Source organism: Camelus dromedarius, chromosome 9, assembly GCF_036321535.1.
Source record: "Camelus dromedarius isolate mCamDro1 chromosome 9, mCamDro1.pat, whole genome shotgun sequence".
Taxonomy (NCBI): Eukaryota; Metazoa; Chordata; class Mammalia; order Artiodactyla; family Camelidae; genus Camelus; species Camelus dromedarius.
In genome coordinates, this window is record NC_087444.1 from 2,282,681 (window position 1) to 2,305,232 (window position 22,552).

Genomic DNA, 22,552 nt, shown 5'->3' on the forward strand with positions numbered 1-22,552 from the left:
ATGTCAGTCTGTCCAGCTCCAAAGACCATGCTTTCCCCAGTATATTAGTGGTTTTCAGTGAGGGCAACTTGTTCCCTATCTACCAGGGGACATTTGGCAAATCCTGGAGACATTTTTCATTTTCACTACTGGGAGGACAACTGATACAAAATCAACAGTGCCAATGTTGAAAGCCCATACACTATAGTGTCAGGATAAACTGCTATTCCTGTGGCTTAAAAAAATTTTTTTCTTTTACACAAAGCAGATTAATAATAAATTTGATCAATCTTGATTGTGTCACCTGGGTTACTTTACTCTGATCAGTATCTGGATCTTTTAAATGAGCAAACGACACATTACAATGGTGATTCTCAAGCTATGAAGGCTAAGCCTCACTATGCTTAAATCTGTCACAATCACCTAATCTCTAACAGTCACACACAAATCTACATCTTAATCCATTTCTCTGCTAAGCTCTAAACATTACTTTTCAATTGCCTGCTGCATCTTAAACTTAACATTGCCAAAGAAAATTTTTCTGTCCTTCCTCAGGGAATTTTCTCCTCTTCTTAAGCTGCCTTTTTCTGTTCAGGATATAATATACTATCCTCTCAGAGGCTGAAACCCCATCTTCTTGGTCATTTCACTCTCCCTCACCCCCACAATCAGCAACTCTCTATTCGACTCTAAAACTTCCATGCTACACAGTGCTAACTGAAGGCAGAGCAGAGTGGTTAAGAGCTCTAAAACCAGGCTGCACAGATCTAATTTAATTTGGGCAAGTCACTTATCTTTCAGTGACTCTTTCTTTGTCTAAGAAATGAATTTAACAGTGGTACCTATATTATGGGATTCTGGAAAGACTGAATTAGTTAAAAGATGTAAAACAGGTAAGACAACATCTGACTGATAGTAAACACTCAATAAACCTTAGCTTTCATTTATTTTATCATTATTAACTAAAAGTGAGGCACTCTCAAAGATTATCCTCTGAGAATACAATTGGGAAAAATCAAGGAGTTAAAGAAAGCATTACATTTATTTTATTTCAGGCTACAAAAATATTATAAACATATAACAAAAACAAATGTACTAAACAAAATGTCCTCATTTTTATTAAAAATTTTATAAATAAAAAAGGGAGAAGCCCTCTGAACTAGTAAGAGATTCTATAACAATGTATGGCTAAAAAGTTTCAGTAATTTCCCAAATACAACCAAGGTACCCTAGGAGTATTCCTAGGCCAGCATGACTAGACTGTGAAAGAAAACTTCTATATAAAAAAATAGCATTATAAATGAAGAAAGAGTATGCTCCTGGAAAGAAGATGGTCCTCCCTTGTATAACGGGGTGGGGGTGGGCATCTAAAGACACAAAATTAGGCAGTATTGTCAACACTGTGTCCCAGCTGTTCCTGATCCCCAAAAGATCCTTTCCCATTGTGCAGAATGATTTCTCAGATGATTGCAGCTGGGTGACATTGACCAGTAAGGTCATCTAGCTCTCCCTGTGTTCTAACTCTATGCACCCAAAATACCATCTTACCTACTATCTGGTTTTTCATATACACCTGGCTAGAAAAAAAGAATGTGCTGATCGCTAAAAATGGGTATCTGAGACTTACATTTCTCAATGTAAATTGATGATTCAAATGCCACTTTGATCCCTAAACCAGAAGTAGGCCCCACTCCGCTCAAGCATTTTACTTGTGTTTCACCTACAGCACTTACTCTGGAGGCTAAATGAGTTAGCAGATGTACAGCATCGGTTTATTCTGCCTCCTATTGCTGATTGTTTACATGTTTATCTCTCCTACCAGACTGTAAGCACTTTAAAGTATATAATTAGTCCTAACATTCTTTTTATTTTCCACAGTTTTCTACTGTGCATGTTTAAATTGATTCTTAAATGTTTACTGAAAAAAATGAATCGATGAATAATCGTATCATGTGGCTACTCTCTTCCTACAGACACTGAAAAGTACATACAAAGATTCTTACCTTATTCTTTTCATTTTGAATAATTTCTACTAGTTGATCTATGTGCCCTTCATCTAAGCATCTTTGGCCTGCTAACTGAAACAGGCCAAAGTCTTCTTCTTTAAAGTCTTGCTCTTCTAGGATTTGCTGGCAAAAACAAAAGAAAAAGAAAAATATGTTTAGGCAAATGAAAATTCAGTAACTCCTTAATTATTTTCTCTCTCTGAAAACAGTGAAATCTGTTTAAATTCTACATAAGTTGCACTTAAACAAATGTATGAAAACTAGGATTAGCCTAATAAATACTTCAACAAATGATCCTGAAATCCACTGTGCCAAAGAAACCTATGGTAAGAATCAGTATTTAAAATTATAAAAAAATCTACGCTAAGAATCAGTATTTAAAATTATAAAGTATGTCACACAGTATGACATACTTGGAGAAATAATCCAATCTGTCTTCCTGCCTTCATGTTATTTATTCCTCGGTAAAAAAAGCAAGGATTAAAGAAGCTTAACAATTTGAGTAATCTCAAATGGGATTAAAAATAATCTGTACCTTTCCCATATTTTGAAAGATATTTAACTTCACAAAAAAAAAGACAAAGAAAAAATTACTTACACATCTCTTTATAATGGATTGAAGTTCCTCCACAGCCATTCTTTATTTTTTTCTAGTCTTGATGCTGAAATGTACTAATATAGAACACACTGTTAACTATCAGTGATACTATATTGAAGAATTACTAATTCTGATGAATTACTAATAAATACAATAAAGAAAATGGAAAGTTTTCACGCTGAAATGTTTTTACTGAAATTACGTTAGTCTGAGAAAATGAAAATCTATCGCAAAAACAAACTCCTGTTTCTTCTTTTAGGTTTCCCAGGAGCATAGTTTTGAAAGATAACCTTAAGGAGAAAAGTCGTCGAGAGCACTACCAAGAGGCAACGCAAATATAAAATGTAAGAGCTTTTAAAAGGCAGTCTTTTTTCCAAAAGGTGGGCCTGAAATCAGTTCTGGTCATCAGGGAGCTTGTTCAAAAATTTTAACCTCCCACTTGACAAAAACTGGAGTGCAACACAGCTCATCCAGCGGGGTGAGGGCTGAGACACCCTCCGCCCCGAGGGTGGCCGGGGCGTTTGTCCGTCGGAGGTGCAGTCCCCCCGGTACAGCCATCGAAATAGCCAAGTCACCACACCGCACGGACACAAGGCGACCGGCGCCGTCAGGACGACACCGGTCCGTTCCCGCAGCCCCTCGTTTGTCCGGCGGGGAGACTCGTCCCCAGCCCCGCAGGAGGGGAGCGGCAGGCCGGGTCCTCGGGGCAGCGCGCGTGCAGGCGGCGTCCCAGAGCAGCCATTTCTCGCGATTCCTGCCTGTGTCGGCCTTCGGGCCCTTTTCCTCCAGGGCGCTGGTTTGTCTGCGGCGCCAGCGTCTCAGCGGCTCACCGCTCACCGCGAGCCCCGCCGCCCGGGACATACCCACGCTCCCACTTACCCGCCAGGCCTGTAGCCCTCTCACCGCCCTCCTCCTCCTTGGGCCGCGTAGGCCGCGCTCCCGGCCCCGCCCCGCGCCCCCGGCCCCGCCCCCGCGCGCCCGGCTCCGCCCTCCAGGCCCCGCCCCGCGCTACGCGGCGAGAGGCGGAGCCTTGGGGCTGAGGCGCCGGGTCGGCTCCGACTCTCGGCCGACGCTTCCCATGGCTGACGGGTCTGGGGCGTGCTCCGCCGGGCGCAAGGCCCGAGGTCCCCGCGGCCCGCGAAACGTCGCAGGTAGGGAGAACGGCCTGCTCCCACGTTTGAGCCCAGAGAAGTGAACCCCGGCAGAGTTCCAGACCGAGGCGCGCGGGGCGCTCCCGAAAGGTTGCCTCAGGGGAGGAGGTCTTCGGGGCAGAGAAGGCCGAGCGCTCCCGCCGCCGACCTTGCGGCTTCTGGGAAGAAGCTTCGGCCCGACCCCACCTGTTTACGCTGATGTTCCGAGATTTCCCCCCGAACGGGCTCTGAGGGAAAGGGCTGCTGGGGTCGCCAGAGTGGACGGGTGACCAGGGCGGCATCCGCAGGCCCTGTGCAGCTGGCCTGGAGCCTCGCACTGGTCTTCCTTCCAGATGTGCTGCTGCTTTGGTGCCCCGCTTCTATGGGGTGTCGGACGCCCCCCTTTACCCGGGAAGGAACATTTGGGGGATGGAGGGAGGTTGCCCCTAGAAATACCCAGATCTCAGTTTTTCAGGGTTGCTTAACTAAAGAAAGAGAAATAACTATAGAAAAAAATAATTAATTAGTTTGTAAAACCAAATTGGATTCCCTTCCCATTTCATTTGATTTACACACAGAATTGGAAGTGAAATGGAAAAGAAGAAAAGAGGGCCTACATTTTATTTGGACAGGAATCTGCCCTGTACCCTGGTGTGTTTGTGTAGACTTGACCTACTGATTTTTGTTTCTTTTAATTGTAGGCACTAAACAGACAAATGCCTTGAAACAAGAAGCAGCTTCTAAAAGGTATGAGAACTACTCAGACAGCTGCTTTCACTTACCTGCTTATCTCTTACTAATTGAATCATTTTAAAAAATAATAGGTGCTACCTTAGAGGAGATTATTTTGAGAGAAGAGAAAGATCTGGGAAATACTATAAATTCTAACATAGAGTTTACTTCTGCTACTCTGCACTTTAAGAAAACCAAATGAGACACTTCTAGACTGCTGGTACGAGTAGCTGCAGAAAGGTGTCAGTGCCTGAATCAACCAGGTCTATTTTCTCCACCTCTTCAGATACTCTCTCCTTTTTTTGCTTTAGATGCCAGAGACTCCAAGAAACCTTGTTGTTGTTCTTTGTTTACATCATGTCCGCATTTGCAGCAAAAAGTTGTCCTGTACTGTCTATAGGCTTCTCCTAAAAAGGCAAGATTTATCTCCTGTCACAAAAGGTTTTTAGAATAGGAGTAGTCTCTCAGAATGATTAAAAATAAATGTATGTCTGTACCTTATCATTTTATGAAGTGTCGGCTTTGGCCTTGATTTACTCATTCTTTCAAAAATCATTTGCTGAATGTAAGATATGCCAGACCTGTGTTAGGCCCTGAGGATATGATATTTTGTTGTTCTTGTTGAATCAAATTTATTGTTTTTAGACAGTTTTAGAAGTTACTTTCCATTTACAATTATTAAAAATATTGGCTACGTGTATATATATACATGTTGTACAATATATCCTTGAGCCTGTCTTGCACCCAGTAGTTTGTGCCTCCTACTTCTCTACCCCTACATTGTCCCCCTCCCCCACTGATAATCACTGTTCTGCATATCTGTGAGCCGGCTTTTATTTTGTTGTATTCACCAGTTTTTTTGTATTTTTTAGAGCCCACATATAAATGATATCATATGATATTTTTCTCTCTAACTTATTTCACTTAGCATAATGCCTTCCAACTCCATCCATGTTGCTGCAAATGGCAAACTTTGATTCTTTTTCATGACTGAGTAGTATTCTATTGTGGGTGTATCTGTATGTATATATACAACATCTTCTTTATCCAGTCATCTGTTGATGGACACTTAGGTTGATTCCATATCTTGGCAATTGTAAATAATGCTGCTATGACATTGGGATTTTTGAATTAGTGTGTTTGGTTTTTTGGGATTTTTTTTTTTTTTTTTTTGGATATATACCCAGGAGTGGAATTGCTGAGTCATATGGTAGTTCTATTTTTAGTTTTTTGAGAAACCTGCTTACTGTTTTCCACAGTGGCTGCACCAATTTACATTCCTACCAGCAGTGCACAAAGGTTCCCTTTTCTCCACAGCCTCACCAACATTTGTTACTTGTGTTCTTTTTGATGATAGCCATTTTGACAGGTGTAAGGTGATATCTCATTGTGGTTTTGATTAGAATTTCCCTGACGACTAGTGATGTTGATCATCTTTTCATGTGCCTGTCGGTCATCTGCATCTCTTTGGAAAATGTCTATCAGGTCTTCTGCCCTTTTTAAAATTCAGTTGTTTGTTTGATATTGAGATGTATGAGCTGTTTATATATTTTGGATACTAACTCCTTTTTGGTCATATCATTTGCAAATATTTTCTCCCATTTAGTAGGTTGTCTTTTCATTTTGTTAATGGTTTCTTTTTGCTTTTCTCTTGCTGCTTTTAATAGTCTCTCTTTATCTCATTTTGATTGCAGCGTGTCTTGGTGTGCTGCTTTTTGAGTTCATCCTGTATGGAACTTCCTCTGCACTTCCTGGGCTTGGGTGACTGTTTCCTTTACCAGGTTAGGGAAGTTTTCAGCTATTATGTCTTAAATGTGTTCTCAGACTCTTTCTTCTCCTTCAGGTACCCGTATAATGCAAATATTAGTGTGTTTGATGTTGTCTGAGAGGTCTCTTAAACTGTCCATTTCTTTTCATTCTTTTTTTTTTTCCCTTTTCAGTGGCAGTGATTTCCACTACTCTTTCTTCCAGCTCACTGATCTATTTCTCTGTATCATTTAGTCTACTATTGATTCCTTCTAGTGTGTTTTTCATTTTAGTTATTGTATTCTTCACCTCTGTTTGGTTGTTCTTTATATTTTCTAACTCTTTGTTAAAAACTTCTAACTTCTCTCTCTATGCATCCATTATTATCCAAAGTTCTTTGATCATCTTTACAGTTACTGCTCTCAACCCTTTCTCAGGTAGATTGCCTAGCCCACTTAGTTCTTCTTCTGGGCTTTTACCTTGTTCCTTCATCTGGACCGTGCTCCTCTGCCGCCTCATTTTGTCTCAGTTGCTATTTGTATTTTGTGTATGTGGTAGGTTAGTTATGTCTTTCAAGTGTGGAGAAGTGGCCTTCTGTAGGAGACGTTTTATGCATCCAGCAGTGCATTCCCGTCTTCTCAACCAAGCTGTGTGCTCTAGCTGTTCCCCATAAGAGGGCTGCATGGGCCCTCCTGCTACGGCAGGGGGACTGTGTGTGTGGTCTGGTGCACGTGACCGGCGCCTCACCCACCAGGTGACCAGGCTCTGCCTCAGGCAGGTGCTGCTGTCGAGCAGGGCCTGCTCACAGGATGGCCGGCTGCTGAGCCCTAGGCCCAGGGTTAGTGTTGGCTCACTTGTAGTCGGAGTCAGGGCCCCAAAGATTTCGGGGCTGTTGCCCACCCACTGATAGGTGAAGCCAAGTGTTAGTGCTAGACTGTTGGCAGGCAGGGCCAGTTCCTGTGGTTGGGCTGCGTGGCCCAGGGGTCCCAGGGCTCATTTAAGGTTGTTGTGGGCTTGGGGGTGGTTCCTGTCTGGGCATGGGATCCTGTTGGATAGGGAGCACCGGGTGTCCCGAAGCTAGCATTTGCCTGCTGGTGGGTACATCTGGGGCACAGCTGGTCCTGGGGTAAGGTCTGGCACGCTTTTGGCATCCTAGGTCTGCAGGATGCAGGATCCGAGTTTTGAGTCTGGTGTCCGCCCCCTGGTGGGTGCGGCAGGCTTTCTGGAGGGAAGGGCTGGTGCCTGCCCACGGGTAGGTGGAGCCGGGTCCTGACCCTCCGGTGGGTTGGGCTGTGTCTAGGCTTGTGTCAGGAGGTGGTTGTGGGCTTGGGAGGCCATTAGGAGTGTGTTTGCTGGTGGATGGGTCAGTTATGTGGCCCGAGGAGTCCTGGCCCCGGCACCTGTAGGTCATTGAGTGGGGCCAGGTCCTGGTGCTAATGAGCCAAGTGTCAGCCACCAGCAGCAGAACGTTCCCAAATATGCTTTCACCAGTGTCTGTGTCCCCAGGGTGAGCTACAGCAGCCCCCCACCTTTCCAGGAGACTCCCTAAGACCCGCAGGTAGGTTAGACCCAGGCTCCTATTGAATTGTTGCTTTTGCTCTGGGTCCCAGTTGCTCATGAGATTTTTGTGTGAGCTCTGGTAAGAGTGAAGTCTCTATTTCCCCCAGCCCTGTGGGGCTTCGAAATTAAGCCCCACTGGTCTTCAACGCCAAATGCTCTGGGGTGGGGGTCATCTTCCTAGTGCAGGATTCTGGCGCTGGGGAGCCCGACACGACGCTCAGAACTCTCGCTCCTGTGGGAGAACCTCTGCGGCGTGATTGTCCTCCAGTTTGTGGGGCTCCCACCCGGGGTGGGGGTTGGGATTTGATTATCTCACAAGTCTGCCCCTCCTCCCCATCTCATTGTGGCTTCTTTATGTCTTAGTTGTAGAAGATCTTTTCTGCTAGACTTCAGTCTTTTTCATCGATGGTGGTTCTGCAGACAGCTGTGATTTTGGTGTGCTGGTAAGAAGAGGGGAGCGCAGGGTCTTTATACTCTGCTGTCTTGGCCACTCCATATTTTTTTTTAACTTGAAGTATAGTTGATTTACAATATTATTATTAGTCCCAGGTGTGTAACATAGAGATTCAATGTTTTTATATTCCATTTAAAGTTATTACAAAATAATGGCCAGATTTCCCTGTGCTATACAAGATACATTGCTTACTTATTTTATACATAAAATACATAGTTTGTATCTCTTTATCCCATATCCCACTCTTGCCACTCTCTCCTGCCGTCCCCCCACTGGTAACCACTAGTTTGTTCTCCATATCTGTGAGTCTGTTTTAGCTTTGTTATATATATTTGTTTGTTGTATTTTTTAGATTCCCCATAGAAGTGATATACAGTATTTGTCTCTGTCTGATTTATTTCACTAAACATAATACCCTGTACTTTCTTCCACATTGCTGTGAATTGCAAAATGATGGCTGAGTAATATTCCATTGCATATACACACCACATCTTCTTTGTCCAGTCATCTGCTGATAGGCACTTAGGTTGTTTGTGTATCTTGGCTATTGTAAATAATGCTGCTTTGAACATTGGGGTGCCTTATTTTTCCAAATTAGTGTTGTTATTTTCTTCAGATATATATGCCCAGAAGTGGAATTGCTAGATCATATGGTAGTTCTATTTTTAGTGTTTGAAGGAAACTCCATGTTGCACTAGTTCACATTACTACCAACAGTGTATCCAGGTTCCCTTTTCTCCACATCCTTGCCAACGTTTGTTTTAGTGGTCTTTTTGATGATATCCACTCTGACAGGTGTGAGGTGGTATCTCATTATGGTTTTGATTTGCATTTCTCTGATGATTAGCAATGTTGAGCATTTTTTCATGTGCCTGTTGACTGTCTGTATATCTTTGGGGAAATGTCTATTTAAGTCTTCTCTCCTTTTCTTAATTAAGTTTGTTTGATATTGATTTGTATGAGCTGTTTATATATTTGGGGTATCAATCTCTTTTTGGTCATATCATTTTCAAATATTTTCTCCCATTCAGTAGGTTTTCTTTTCATTTTGTTGATAGTTTCCTTTTCTGTACCAGAGCTTTTAAATTTAATTAGGTCCCATTTGTTTATTTTTGCTTTTTCCTTTGCCTTAGGAGTCAAATACAAAAAAAAAAAATTGCTGTGATTTATATTAAAGAGTGTTCTGCCTGTGTTTTTTTTCTAGGAGTTTTATGGTTTCAGAGGCCCTGAGGATATGATTTTGAACACAATAGACACAATTCCTGTCTAGTGGAACAAAGAAATACCAATTACATTATCAAAAGTAAATACATAATTACAAGTTATGATAAGTGCTATAAAGGAGAAGACTATGATGGAGGAACTAATAATAGGGGTCCAGTTTAGCTGGAGGCAAGAAGGGTGGTAGGTTTTCAGGGAAAGGCTTCTCTGAGAAAGTGGTGATTAAGCGAAGACTTGAGGGCCAAGTAGGCATTGCCCAGACAAGGAGTAGTGGGATCTCCAGCTGGAAGTGGCAGTGTGTGTGGCAGGGAAAACCTCAGTCACTTAAAGAAAGGAGACGTGCCCAGGGTGGTGTGCAGCGTTCTGAGCTAAGGAAGAAAGGAGTGTAGGAAAAGGTTAGAGGCAGGATTCTTTTCAGACAGTACCTGGTAGGACATAGTGAGAAATTCAGATTTTCTAAGTGCAAATTGGAAAACTTTTAAGTAATAAAGTGGTGGAATTTAAAGTGAATTTAGAATAAGAAAATAAAATGATGAATCTGTCTTGAAGAATATTTCCCTGTAGGGCAGCATGATTATACTGACTTGGGTTTAGGAAGTATTCCAAGAGTAAAATTTAGCTAATAACGATAATGCTGGCAATTTGCAGTTCTCTTCAACATGGATCTGACCAGAAGCCTGGGGAGATTGTATTTTATTCTATACTTATATTTAAAAAATACAGGTAAGCTGAAATGTATTTTAAGCGGATCACCCAGGATGCTGAAACAATTAAAAATCCTTGGGGGCAACCAGATAGTTGTGGAAGGGAGTGCTCCTTCATACATTCATTCCAGCTGAAAAATACTAATACATGCAATCCAGGTGAGTAGTGTCAAGCCCGCTGTTAAGGAACTTTGCAAAAGTAGAAATCAGTTTTGCTCTTCACACTAAAATTTTCATTTAAAAATATATTAATGTGTAATAGGTATCGTGTTATTAAATGAATTAATAAATGCTTTAAATTTTTCTTAGTTTTATTAGCAATGTGGTAAGTATCAGCAGATATAATCTACATAAGCAAAAGCTCCAATTTTAAGAGTGTGAAGGAGCACTGAGACCAAAAAGTTTGAGAACCACTTCCGTACACACACTGCCTGTCATCATTTGGGAGGGAAGGCAGCAGTGAGACAGGGCTGTCCATGGGAAACAGCTGTGGGGGTTCCTCAGTTAGGAGGAGTGAGGCTGTTCCCACAAGTTGACGTAATTAACCACTTAAGTCGGCAATTCCTAATGCAGATTCTATACTGATCTTAGTATGTGACATCGCTTTTATTGGTAGGCAGTAAAATGAGAAAATAAAACAATGTTTTCATAAAGCTAACAATGCAAAGAACTGTCTTTTAACCTGTGTTCATGTCTGTTATACATCTTTGATAAAAGAATGGTCTTTATAAAATGGTAGGAAAACATGTCAATTGCAAGTTTCTTCTTGTTTTAATGTCCCTTTTTGTCCCTAGTTGGTAATCCTTTGTCATTCCTCCAAATTGTTTTTGTAAAACATATTACTCTGGGCAAGGAATTAGAGTCTAAAGTCTTGAGAGTCAGTGAAGGTAGGGAGAAAAGGTAAGTACATTGTAGGTCTTGATATGAGAGCTCTGTCAAGGTCCAGGGGACCAGCACAGGTTGTCTGGTAGACAAGGAGAAACCAGTGCAGGAAAGGAGCAAGTAAGTCTCCAAGATGGTTGGTATCTTTGGTCCCATGGCAGTGGTTCTCAGCCCTGTTACACACTCAGATTGTCTGGAACACTTTTAAGAAAACACCAGTAACCAGGCCACATCCTCAAAGACTCTGATTTAATTAGCCTACAGTGGGACCTGCGCATGGCATCTTTTTTAAAACATCTCGTCAGATGACCCTAAAGTGCAGCTGGGGCTGAGAACCGCTGTCCTGGGGCCATTGTTTAATCGGGTTGCCTCTGCTTCTGTATTCATGATGCATGGGGTCGGCAGGGGCTGGCAGAGGCCCACTGGTGCCAGGATGAGGGCCAGCCTCCTGGGAAGATTGTTTTCCTCAACTGCATAGTCATATCAGTATAGTTACTTAACAAGACTTTGTATCAAAAGTAAGTAAATACTTCTTTGTAAATATAACTCTGTCCTGTCAAACTGAGCCAATAGTTAACTTTTGAGACTTGACACAAAGAAATTTTACTTGTAAGAACAGCTGAAATCATCTTTTTCCTCTCTAATCTCTTCTGATTTCTAATAATTTCAGAGGAAAAACCTCCGTTTTTAAGTACACAGAGGAGTGATAGAGTATAAACTCTTAACTGGCAAAAAGATTTTACCTCATCTTCTCTGTAGGAGTTTCTGAGTTCTTCCTTGGGCCCTGAGCCCTGGAAGTCAGCTGGTCCTGTTGTGGCCATCAGTGTTGTACAGTGTAATGAGTAGCTTGTTTCCTTTTTGAAAAGTGTTGGATCAAAAAAATATATACATATAACTTAAATAGCAAAATGATGTTGTTAGTGTTGTATTTTAAAACAGAAAAATGCCTATGCTAAACCTTATAAGTAGAATAACTTATTTATTTTTTTAAGCTTTTTTCTATTGAGTTATAGTCATTTTACAATGTTGTGTCAAATTCCAGTGTAGAGCACAATTTTTCAGTTATACATGAACATACATACATTCATTGTCACATTCTCTTTCGTTGTGAGCCACCATAAGATCCTGTACATATTTCTGTGCTACACAGTACAATCTTGTTTATCTATTCTACATTTTGAAATCCCAGTCCCTTCCCATCCCCCATCCCCCTAGAATAACTTTTTAAATTAAAAAAATTTTTTTTTAATTTCAGAAAAGCAGAACTAGAAGCAGCTGTCAGAAAGAAGATTGAGTTTGAGAGAAAAGCTCTGCACATCGTTGAACAGCTGTTAGAGGAGAATATTACAGAAGAATTCCTAAGGGAGTGTGTATGTGATGATATATTACTGCTTTTGTAGTGTAAGATCTTTAACCTGTGTAGCATGAAACTTCCTTGCACTGCTGAAAGTCTTTGAGTCTGTGTTAGTCACTAGATGCAGGTAACATGCTGTATAATTCGTGCATTTAAACATGATTAACTACTGTGCAGTCATTGTTTCATAATGCCCTCACGGCACACTGATGAAAGACAACATACGTGTTGTACCCCTTAGCATCCAGTCGTCCTTTTAACCGGTCTGCTAAGCTCACTTGAGTGTCATCGCTTAGCCCTGCTGATCCCCACGTCACTTTTCATATTCTGTATGTTCTATTTTAGGAATAGAAGATCGTTAGTTTTGTTAATGTAATTTCGTTAATTATGATATTTTAAAAACCTGAAATATAGACCATTTATGGTTTAACACGTAAGAAGAGAAGTATTAAATTTTTTGTTTTCTTTAGTGGCTTTATTGCATTAAAAATTAGAATGGAAATTTCTATTATACATTTCCTTAAGAGGAAAAAAACCCAGAAATTTAAAACTCGGTTTTTTTGCAGAAGTAATTCTTACTGTGCCTCAGAGATTTTCCTAAACAAGAGGAAAAGTATGACAACATTTAAGCTGATGCAGGTAACATCCAATCTAAAGATAAACCAAGAAAGCTTCATTTGGAGCAAATACCTTATGTCACACTCAATAAAAAGTATTTCAGTCCCTGCGAAAACAGAAAAACTTCTTTTAAAAAATCTCAAGAACTGAGAATATTTGAACATAAAAATATCAAAGAAAAAGATTTGGTGTTAGTATAGCTATCACCTTACTGTTCTGTGCAGTGTTTTCAGAAGATGGAAGATTTTGCACAAAAATTTGTGTCAGGAGTCGTAATGACACCTGATGTACTTTGTTTTTAAGATCGTACTTTAAAAAATAGGTAAAATTATATATTATTTTATTTGGTTTATTTTGTGAGTAAGACCTTTTGAAAACTAAAATATGCTATAAATATTTTGCTTTGGTGTAGCAATCACCATAGCATCACTTCCTCTTGCTTCAGAGTTATTTTATGAATTGTATAATCTACAAAGACGCGTAGTCTTCTGTGGCAGACATTCTCAACATTTTTTTTTAATAGCTAACATTTTTGGAGTACCTACTATGTGTTCACGAGCACTTTTCGAAATGCTTTTTCTTTATTCTCTCCTCTGCTTCCAGCATCACACCTATGAGATAGGCACTGTTACGACCCCTGTGTTTTTAGATGAGATCATTGAGGCTTAGAGAGCTGATAAATAAACTTTCCCAATAAACTGGAGAGAAAGTGTCCATCTCACTTCGTTGCAGGGGAAGCACATCACGCCTGCTCACTACAGCGATGTCGTGGCCGAGCGTTCTATCATCAAACTCTGCGGCTACCCCTTGTGTCGGAAGAAGCTAGAAAATGTAAGTAACTATTTTTAAATGTAGCCTTTTAATTTTTATATTTAGCAAAATACTGTGTAGAGGGAACAATAAGTGAAACTGAGGTCACGAACTAATGACATTGGCTAGCCAAAGATATGATACGTAGATGACTTAATCTTGTTGACTATAAAGTTCATGCTTATTACATTACTTGGATTCTTTTGTAAGCTGTCCTTTCTTTTCTTTAGGTACCAAAACAGAAATATAAAATTTCTACCAAAACCAATAAAGTCTATGATATTACTGAAAGAAAGGTGAGTTTAAAGGCTATTTTCAATGTGGCAATTAATTTTTAATACCATACTGAATGGAATTCTAAAAATATCTGTTTAAAAATCTTGCCTTTTAGAAAATAGATGTGTTAGAAGTTTTTCATCTATAAATATTTTACTCAAATTGTTAAAAAAAAAAAAAACTCTGCTTACACTTTAGTGACTACATGAACATATAAAAATTAAAAGTGCATGTTGGCACAATTTCAGGCCAGTGAGTCAGAAAACAATAGAGAGGCAGAAACACTCACCACTTATGTGGATACTGGATATATGACAACAGAAGTATTTTAGATCTGTGGAGAAGGGATTGATTTTTTAATAAATCATACTGGCACAATTACTTATCCATATGGAAAAAACGAAGATTGACGCCTATCTCAGTGTACATACAAAGATCAATTTTACATAAATTAGGGACCTAAATGTAAAAGGCAAACTTTTCCAAAGACAGTATGGGAAAGTATCTTTATAAATTTGGACTAGAGAGAATTTCTTAAATGAGATAGAGTTACAGATCATAGATGAAAAATTGAAAAACTTTTCTACATTAAAATTGAAAACGTTGCTCATTAGAAGTTTCCAAAAAGAGTAAAAAGATAAGCTACAAATCAGAAGGAAGTACATTTCTCACATAAAACTGACCACAGATTCATAACCAGAATACACCATCTATAAGAAAAAGACAAAAAACTTAATTAAAAAATGTGCGGAAGAACTTAAATGGCTAAATGAATATATGAAGAGATGCTCAGCCTTACCAGTCATCAGGAAAACAGCAAATAAAAACACACTGAGTTACATTTTTATGGCCCCAAATTAGCAGAATTATAAAAATTTGACACTATTAGTAAGTCTTTATGCTGCTGGTCAAATAAAAATTGGTAAAACCTTTTTGAGAAACTGGTGAAGTCAAATTTGCATATTCTTTGTGACCATTCTTTCTGTTCTTTGGTATATATGGTGTGTATTTCCCCACGTGCACACGTTTATATGCATATGAATGCTCCTAGTAAGATAAAATATGGTACATACATAGAATGGAATACTATTTAGCCTTAAAAAGGAAGGGAATTCTGACACATGCTACAACTGGATGAACTTTGAAGACTTTATGCTAAGTGAGATAAGCCAGCACAAAAGGAAAGATGTTATATGATTTACTTACATGTGGTAACTGGAGTAGTCAAACTTACAGACAGAAAGTAGAGTCGTGCTTGTCAGAGTAGGTGGAAAAGGAGGGTTATTGTTTAATGGGTGCAGGGTTTCAGTTTTGCAAGATGGATAAAGTTCTGGAGATGGATGGCGGCGATGGTTGCACAAATGTAAGAAAGTATTTCATGCCACTAAACTGTACACTTAAAATGCTAAAGATGGTAAATTTTGTGTATTATACCACATTTTTTAATTTAAAAAATTGTAATAAAAACAGGTTCACAGTCACATTGTATTGATAACAAAAAATTAGAAACAACTAAGTTGTCCCTAAACAGTAACTGAAGGGTAGTGTACTTGGGGAATGGATATAGTGCACAGTGCAAGTCAATAAACTACAGCTCCACAAATTAATCTCAAACACATAATGTAAAACGGAAGAATACAAGGATGCATAACAATATGATTCCACTTAGAGTTTAAAAGTAGGCAGAACTGATTTATGTATTTCATAGGATATGGATGTAGGTAGCAAAACTAAAAGAAAGCAAGAGATTAAGTAACACAGGATGTGTGATAGTGGTTACCACTAGAAAGTGTGGGGTGTGGTGCCTTCGGGGAGGGCACGTAGACACCTGCAGAGGTTCTGTATACCTTCTTACCTTGGGTGGTAGGGTCATGGGTTGCCGTTTTTTTTGTTTGAACTGCATATTTAGGTTTTATATTCTTTCTGTACGTAAGTTGTATTTCACAAGAAGAAAAAAATAATTTGCTACTTTTAAAATGTTCTTTTCAGTGTTTCTGCAGCAATTTTTGTTACAGAGCTTCTAAATTTTTTGAAGCACAAATTCCTAAAACTCCAGTATGGGTTCGAGAAGAAGAAAGGTAATTTAAATCATTATGTATATATTTGTTCATATAGTCTAATAATTTCTACTTTTTGAGATATGCAAACAGTAAGTCTAGTTTTCTTTGGAATGCACTTATTGTATACATTTTAATTGTGGGGAAATGGTGGTATTTCAAGCATAGCTATTAAGGACTTTATACTTAAAATCAGAAAATTAATACATGCAAGTGTTATTTGTTTACTGTTTTAGCTTTAAACACAAAATCTGAACTTTGCTTCCTGCTATAGAAGTTATTTATATTAATCCTATTAATAAAATAATCCTGGGGTAAGAATGTTAAATATTTTCAGAAGATACTGCATCTTGGGATCCAACTGAACTGACTTTGTTGTTAGGAAATGATACACCTACGTCAGAAAGTTCAGGTTACTAATTCATTTAACCTTTATTAAAAATCAGTGCAATATTTTATGAATTTAAAGAAAACCAGTTTAAAGAGTCCTATTTAGCAAAAAAGTTTATGGACATTCCTGGGATTTTGCCTCTTGAGAAATGCTCAAACACTTGTAACATTTTAGTAGTTGCTGAGTTTGAAAGTGAATTCATTACTGAGGGGAAGGTGGCATAAGGATATTTAAAAGGTAACAAAAATTACTGTTATGTAATTAAACTTTATCGTCTAGAAGTTCCAAATATTACTGAGAAAATGTCTCAAGTAATTCATTTGATAGAGAACATTACAACAGAAGACAGTGTTGTTTGTGTTAAAATCGTTAGGATCTGTGCTAAGTAAGCGAAGTCTCACCTGATGCGCAGGGTCGCGGGGCGCTCCTGGGTGTTCAGCCGGCTCAGCTGTGCCTGCTGATCCCGGCCCGTGTGGTTTAGAATGTGTAGAACATGCCGCAGTGTGGCCTTTGTTAATTGAATTAAACATAATGAAGACTAAATGATTCATCATTTCTCCTCCGGTCTCGCAATCTTTCTTGTTTGGACAATAAAAGGTTGTAACATTGTCCAAAGTGATTGGGAAGCTAAGAGCACCTTTTTAATAATCCCTTTTTCTCCTCAGTATCTCTTTCCCCAGAGCTGCCCATTGCCTTCTCCATCCTGCAGCAACATATTCCATTTCTCAGTGTTAGGACCACTGTTCCCTTGCGTTGTTCTTAATGTTGCTTCCAGAGATCTCTTCTCTTCTTCTTGAACTTAGCTTTCTCATTTAGCCCATCCTCATCTGCTTCAGCTGCTTCAGAACCATTTACCAAACCAACTTTCCTGCTACCTCTGTTTTCTTCCAATATAGTTATTGGTACGTTCTGCAGCTAATTTAAAAAGTTTCTTCCCTCCAGCCTTTTCCCAAAGCCTTACCATCCTATGTCCAGAATGCCCACTTTTCCCCAAAATATGAATCTCTGTCACTTTATATGTGTTGGTTCTTGAAATTCTGCCTTGTCTATATGGCCTTCCCTACCTCACTAAAAAGGAAAGGTGAAAATGGCTTTGGTTTCCCTAAACTAATCAATTTAATTTCCATTTGAAGTGCATAGTGTGCTCTTACTACCCGGCAGACTGTACATATGTTTGTGTGTGCACACACATGTATAAAACCCAGCCTGTGAGTTTAAATTTAAATCTCTTTGGAATGGCAAAACAAATACAAGTGGAACAAATTTGTACTTGTTGTAATGGGGCCTGCAATGTAAGTTAGTAAGGGTAAAACATTGCATAGTGAAAAACTAAGTAGAGGTGAGACACTAAACTCATAGGAGTAAGCTGGCTATTGGAAGTGGCTAGAACATTATTAGCTCACTTGAAATAAGGGATATGTTTTGGGAAAAAATAAAAAATAATGGTAGGTACCAAGGGGCCAGGCTGAGTTTGGTGGATCCTCAAGCACTGGGGAGCCGTCAAGTGTTTTTGTACAGAATTTAGTCAGGCTCTGAGGTACGGGATGAATTAAAGAAAGGATCCTAATACAAGAGCTAAAAGGGTCCTTAAAGATAATTTAATCCAACCTCGTTCTCAGACAAGGTCAGAAAGATGAAGTGTATGTCCTAAGCTAGTGATGGATTCTAAACAAGGCTGGGAGTCTTTGATCGCACTCCTCTTGATTGGAAGTAACCAGTCAGTAATCTATAAATACACAGTTATCACGTTGTACATAACATAACCATAGCCCTTATTTGTGTGTAATGCTTGTCCACGTGTAACCATGTAGGTACCTTTCATCTGTGGATGCGTCAGTGTTACCTTAATTTCTGAAATCTTATGTCTGTTTATTTAATGAATCCACTAGAGGTCACTGTTTTTCACAGAGAATGGTATTTTTATGTGTGCTAATAATTACAATTCTAGAATTTAGTGTTCTTTCAAAAAGCTTGTCTATCTGTTTTACATATAAGCTTTACAGAAATGTGGTATTTTAAAGAAAATCTGTTCACGGATAGTGTGCTGTGTAACATTCAGATCCTATCTTCTTTTAAAGAGGAAAGTGGCTTCTTTTAAATGTCAGCATTTACTGTTTAATGCAGATTTTTTTATTAGCTTAGAATGAGTTGTACTAATAAATAATAAGCTACATCATCATCATAATTTTTAATCAATTATTAATATTTATTATTATTATTTTAAAATAACTTTTAAAATCCACTCAAAAAATTAGATATTTTATTGCAGTGACTTTCAAAAAATTTTTATTGAAATGTTGATGTGTAATATGCTAGTTTCAGGTGACTACGTTTGCATTTGCATACATTATGGAATGATTATCGTGCTAGGTCTAGTAACCATCTGTTCCCATGCAGTTATTACATTACTGACCATCTTCCTTATGCTGTATATTACATCTCTGTGGCTTATTTATTTTACATCTGGAGGTTTGTACCTCTTAATCCCCTTCACCTTTCTCACCCCCACACGCACCCCTCCCCTCTGGCAACCACTTGTTTGTTCTCTGTATGTGTGAATGCTTTCTAAAATGTTTAAACACTATAATAAATGTGTTTTACATTATCCAACACACACAAAGAACTGAAGCGAAAATCTTGAAACAAGTTTTATCCTCACTACATGTAAAGCCTCTGATATTTTCTACTATGTTGTGTTTTAAAATGCTGGCAGTAACGCTCCTAATTGGTTGCTCCTGATCTGCAGTTTTCAGAGCACTGTTCTGTTGGCTCTAGCTCAGGGCTTTAGCTGTTTTGCTACAGGGAAGTCCACAGAGTTAGCAGTGCCGGCTCTCATTTTCCTCGTTTGTGAAGCAGAGAGCTGCATTTTAACCTCTTGGTTCCCTTTAGTTCTGTCTTAACAGTTTTAAGCGGTGAGTCACCGCTGCTATAGTGAAAGTTTTCTAAATAAGGAAATGTCTTATTTATAAACATGGTGAAAATTAAACTTACCAGCATAACCTAGGGAGATTTACACTGCCTTCTAAGGAAGTCTGTCTTGTTTAAGAATTTAGAATTCAAGTTACTGACAGATAACTTGAGCTCTTCAGTCTGTGAAAGATAAAAGATTGAATCAAAGTTTTAAAATTATATAGGAAAACCATGGCTGTTTGTATTTTATGTTACACCTAGAACAACTTGAAGTTTACACCTTCAGGGACAGACACCATGATCTTAGATACCATTTGGAAGTAGAACATTAAATTTGACTCAGTTTGGCCTTTCTTACATTATTGTGAAAGCTAATATAAATTTATACACCAGATTATAAAATACTAAAACCTATAGTGTCCCTTAAAATTTTTGAAATATTATTTTATACCATAATAAGCTTCTACCTCATTGGTGAAAATGTATAAATCAATGTAAGAAAGATTTAGACAAATTCATGAATTTTATTCCTTCTGTTGAGGCTTTGGAGTCAGAAAGGCTCTTAGAGGTTTAAAATTATGTGGAGTGTATCTTTAACATCATGTACAGCCAAAGTGCTGCTCACGCAGTGTCTCCTGATGCCCTGTGAGAGTCAGAACATCGACCTGGATGGCCTGGGGCGTGACGCACTATGATGCTTCTGATACTGTTAGTTAGAGACTTTTCACCCACTTGGTGGCCAGAAACAGGCCACACGCTGCTGTGTTCCTCTGTGACAGCGTGCTCACTTAGGCAGTCGTATAGTTAGACTTATAAATCCTGTGTGGTTGACTGTAGGCTCTGACAAGTCTTTGAAAGAGGGAAGTTTGAACTGTAACCTAAAAAAATCAGGAGTTAAAACAAAGAAGGAAGGACAAATGTTGAGAATCAAATTATGATTTAGAAATGAAATTGGGGGTGAATGGTTAATGCTGACGAGGCTGAAAGCGCCATCATGTGGCCCAGGGTAGGGGATTTTCACACATGCTTCTTGGCAATAAACACAGTGTAATCTCAGAGGTGCGGAAGCCAAAAACCTCTGCAGAACAACTTCTATAACCTCTTCCTGAACAGTCACCTCTGTTGCTTGGTAGACAGAATAAAAACTTTCTGAAACAGGTTTTAACATGTCTCAAATTATATTTTAAAAATTCCCACCACAGTGGAGATCGTATCTTGCTACTTCTGTTGGTTTATATATAATAAACATATTCTAAATGATACACAACACACACGTACACATACACACACACAAGGTCTTTTGGCATGTTATTTCTAATTTTAGATGTACTTTGCTAAAGTTGCAGTTAATCATCTAGTTTATGCTTTAGTGAGAGTAATGTGGAAATGTTTATGAAGAACTGCTCTGAGATACTTAACATGGTTACTTTTTATTTTTTGAATTGAGCTTGTATCAGTGAGGTTGAGAATTACCTCCAGGACAACATAAACTTTGAGGGGAATGGAAAAAACTGAAAGCAAAGAGAAATGGTACCTTTGACAAGGAAAAAGCTTTTGAGTATCATCTAAAAAAGGATAGAGAAGGAAGAATGATATAACTTAGTGCCTTGTTTCTAAAACAGCTCCTAGCAAAAGCAAACTGAAGTTTTATATTGAACCTTTCGTTTAATACCTCGTTAAATCCAAATTTAGTTTATTTTAGTGTCGGGTGTCTGTCTCCCTTGGGAATCAGAAAGCATTAAGGGCACTCATAAAGCATCCAGAAACAGTGTTCAGCGTAGTTCTCTTAACGTGAAATCAGAAAAGGGAAAGGAGAGGAAAGCAGTAAGACATAGTGAGTTCCTGTGGGAGGGGTGAGTAAAGACGGTGTCCTCACCACTTTGGAGGTCTTTTTTCTGACTTTAATTAGAGGCAGCATGTTAGAAAGAGGTAACTTAGACTTTCAAGCCCTAAATTCAAATCCTAGATTTACTGCTTGATGCCTGTGGTGGTCTTAGGAAGTCAGTTAACTCACAGCTTCAGTTTCCTCATCTGTAAAAATAAGGTTGTAAGTTAGGTAAGGATTAAATGAAATAATGTACAAAATCACCTAGAAGGAGGTGTGGGAAGTGAAGCCGTTCTGCGGCTGGATGGTGATAGTTGTACAACAGCGTGAATGTACTGATACCACTGAGCTGCAGCTAAAAATGGTTTAAATGGTAAATTTTATGTTCTGCATACTTGACCATAATTTTTAAGAATTCACCTGCTGTGTAGTAAGCACTTGGTACCTGCTGGTCTGCCCCTTCGTTAGAGACTGGCTTTTCTTCTAATTCTCAGTGCTGCTCTCCAAAAGCATCAAGTGGTGCGGCTGGAGACTTCTCACAGAACTGCTTAAGTTGTATTCATAGTTGAGAATAATGTTCGTGTTTTGACCAGCCCTTGATTCAACCGTATTTGGACCTCATTCTTACTTGGAACCATTCAGCCTCCAGGATCTTGAAATAAGAGCTTCCTGTCTCTGACCACAACCTCTATCTCATCTGCGTGTGCTCTGTGACCTCATTTTGACCTCCTGTCTCTACCGTAGGTCTCTTCTAGGTTGGCAGCCCCTCATTAAATTTGCTTTCTTGAGCTCCACAGTCAGCAGTTACAGTATCGTCCTCGAACAATCACAGATTTTTCCTCCCTTAGCCTTCTACCATGTCCACCTTCCCAGGCATCAGTCGTCTTTTTCTTCCTGTGCTTAGGTTGCTGAAGATTACTGGGTAAAAGTTCTTAGAAAAGACCATTTCACTTCAGATAAACTGTCTCATTTAATTCAGTCCTCACAACATCCCTGATGAAATATTGTTACCCATTTTATGAATGGTGGAACTGAGGCTCAGAGTGGTTTAGTGACTCACTCAGGAGCACGTGGCCCATTTGTATGGATTCGGGATTTAAGCCCAGTTTTACCTGGCACCGCGGCCTGCACGCTGCATCCTCTGGCCCTGCGCCACGTCATTCTGTAGAGTCTCAGCGGTGCACTCACAGGTTTTTTCTTTGTTTCTTTCTTTGAACCCAACCCCCAACTCCTAGCAGATAAAATCTGCTGCTTAGCTGGAATTATTGAGCGTGCCCACCAGAACCCCCTTCAACATTG

At 39.3% G+C, this 22,552-nt stretch overlaps 2 protein-coding genes across 14 annotated transcripts in view; one reads left to right on the forward strand and one right to left on the reverse strand.

The window, feature by feature from the left end:
• GLMN (glomulin, FKBP associated protein) overlaps window positions 1–3,529 on the reverse strand; it is a 36,388-nt gene extending 32,859 nt beyond the window's left edge. For all 5 annotated transcript variants that reach the window (XR_010382161.1, XR_010382162.1, XM_031457595.2 and 2 more), the window contains exons 1-3: window positions 3,463–3,529; window positions 2,584–2,657; window positions 1,983–2,108 (exon numbers count right to left, since the gene is read on the reverse strand). Coding sequence is in view for 3 of the 5 variants with exons in the window: in XM_031457595.2 (XP_031313455.1) it covers window positions 1,983–2,108; window positions 2,584–2,622 (165 nt within the window). In the remaining 2 variants the exon portion in view is untranslated. The remainder of the gene's footprint in view (window positions 1–1,982; window positions 2,109–2,583; window positions 2,658–3,462) is intronic.
• An 88-nt stretch (window positions 3,530–3,617) lies between these two features.
• RPAP2 (RNA polymerase II associated protein 2) overlaps window positions 3,618–22,552 on the forward strand; it is a 72,167-nt gene continuing 53,232 nt past the window's right edge. For all 9 annotated transcript variants that reach the window (XR_010382163.1, XR_010382166.1, XR_004138685.2 and 6 more), the window contains exons 1-6: window positions 3,618–3,734; window positions 4,415–4,460; window positions 12,268–12,382; window positions 13,717–13,815; window positions 14,025–14,090; window positions 16,060–16,148. Coding sequence is in view for 4 of the 9 variants with exons in the window: in XM_010975684.3 (XP_010973986.1) it covers window positions 3,662–3,734; window positions 4,415–4,460; window positions 12,268–12,382; window positions 13,717–13,815; window positions 14,025–14,090; window positions 16,060–16,148 (488 nt within the window). In the remaining 5 variants the exon portion in view is untranslated. The remainder of the gene's footprint in view (window positions 3,735–4,414; window positions 4,461–12,267; window positions 12,383–13,716; window positions 13,816–14,024; window positions 14,091–16,059; window positions 16,149–22,552) is intronic.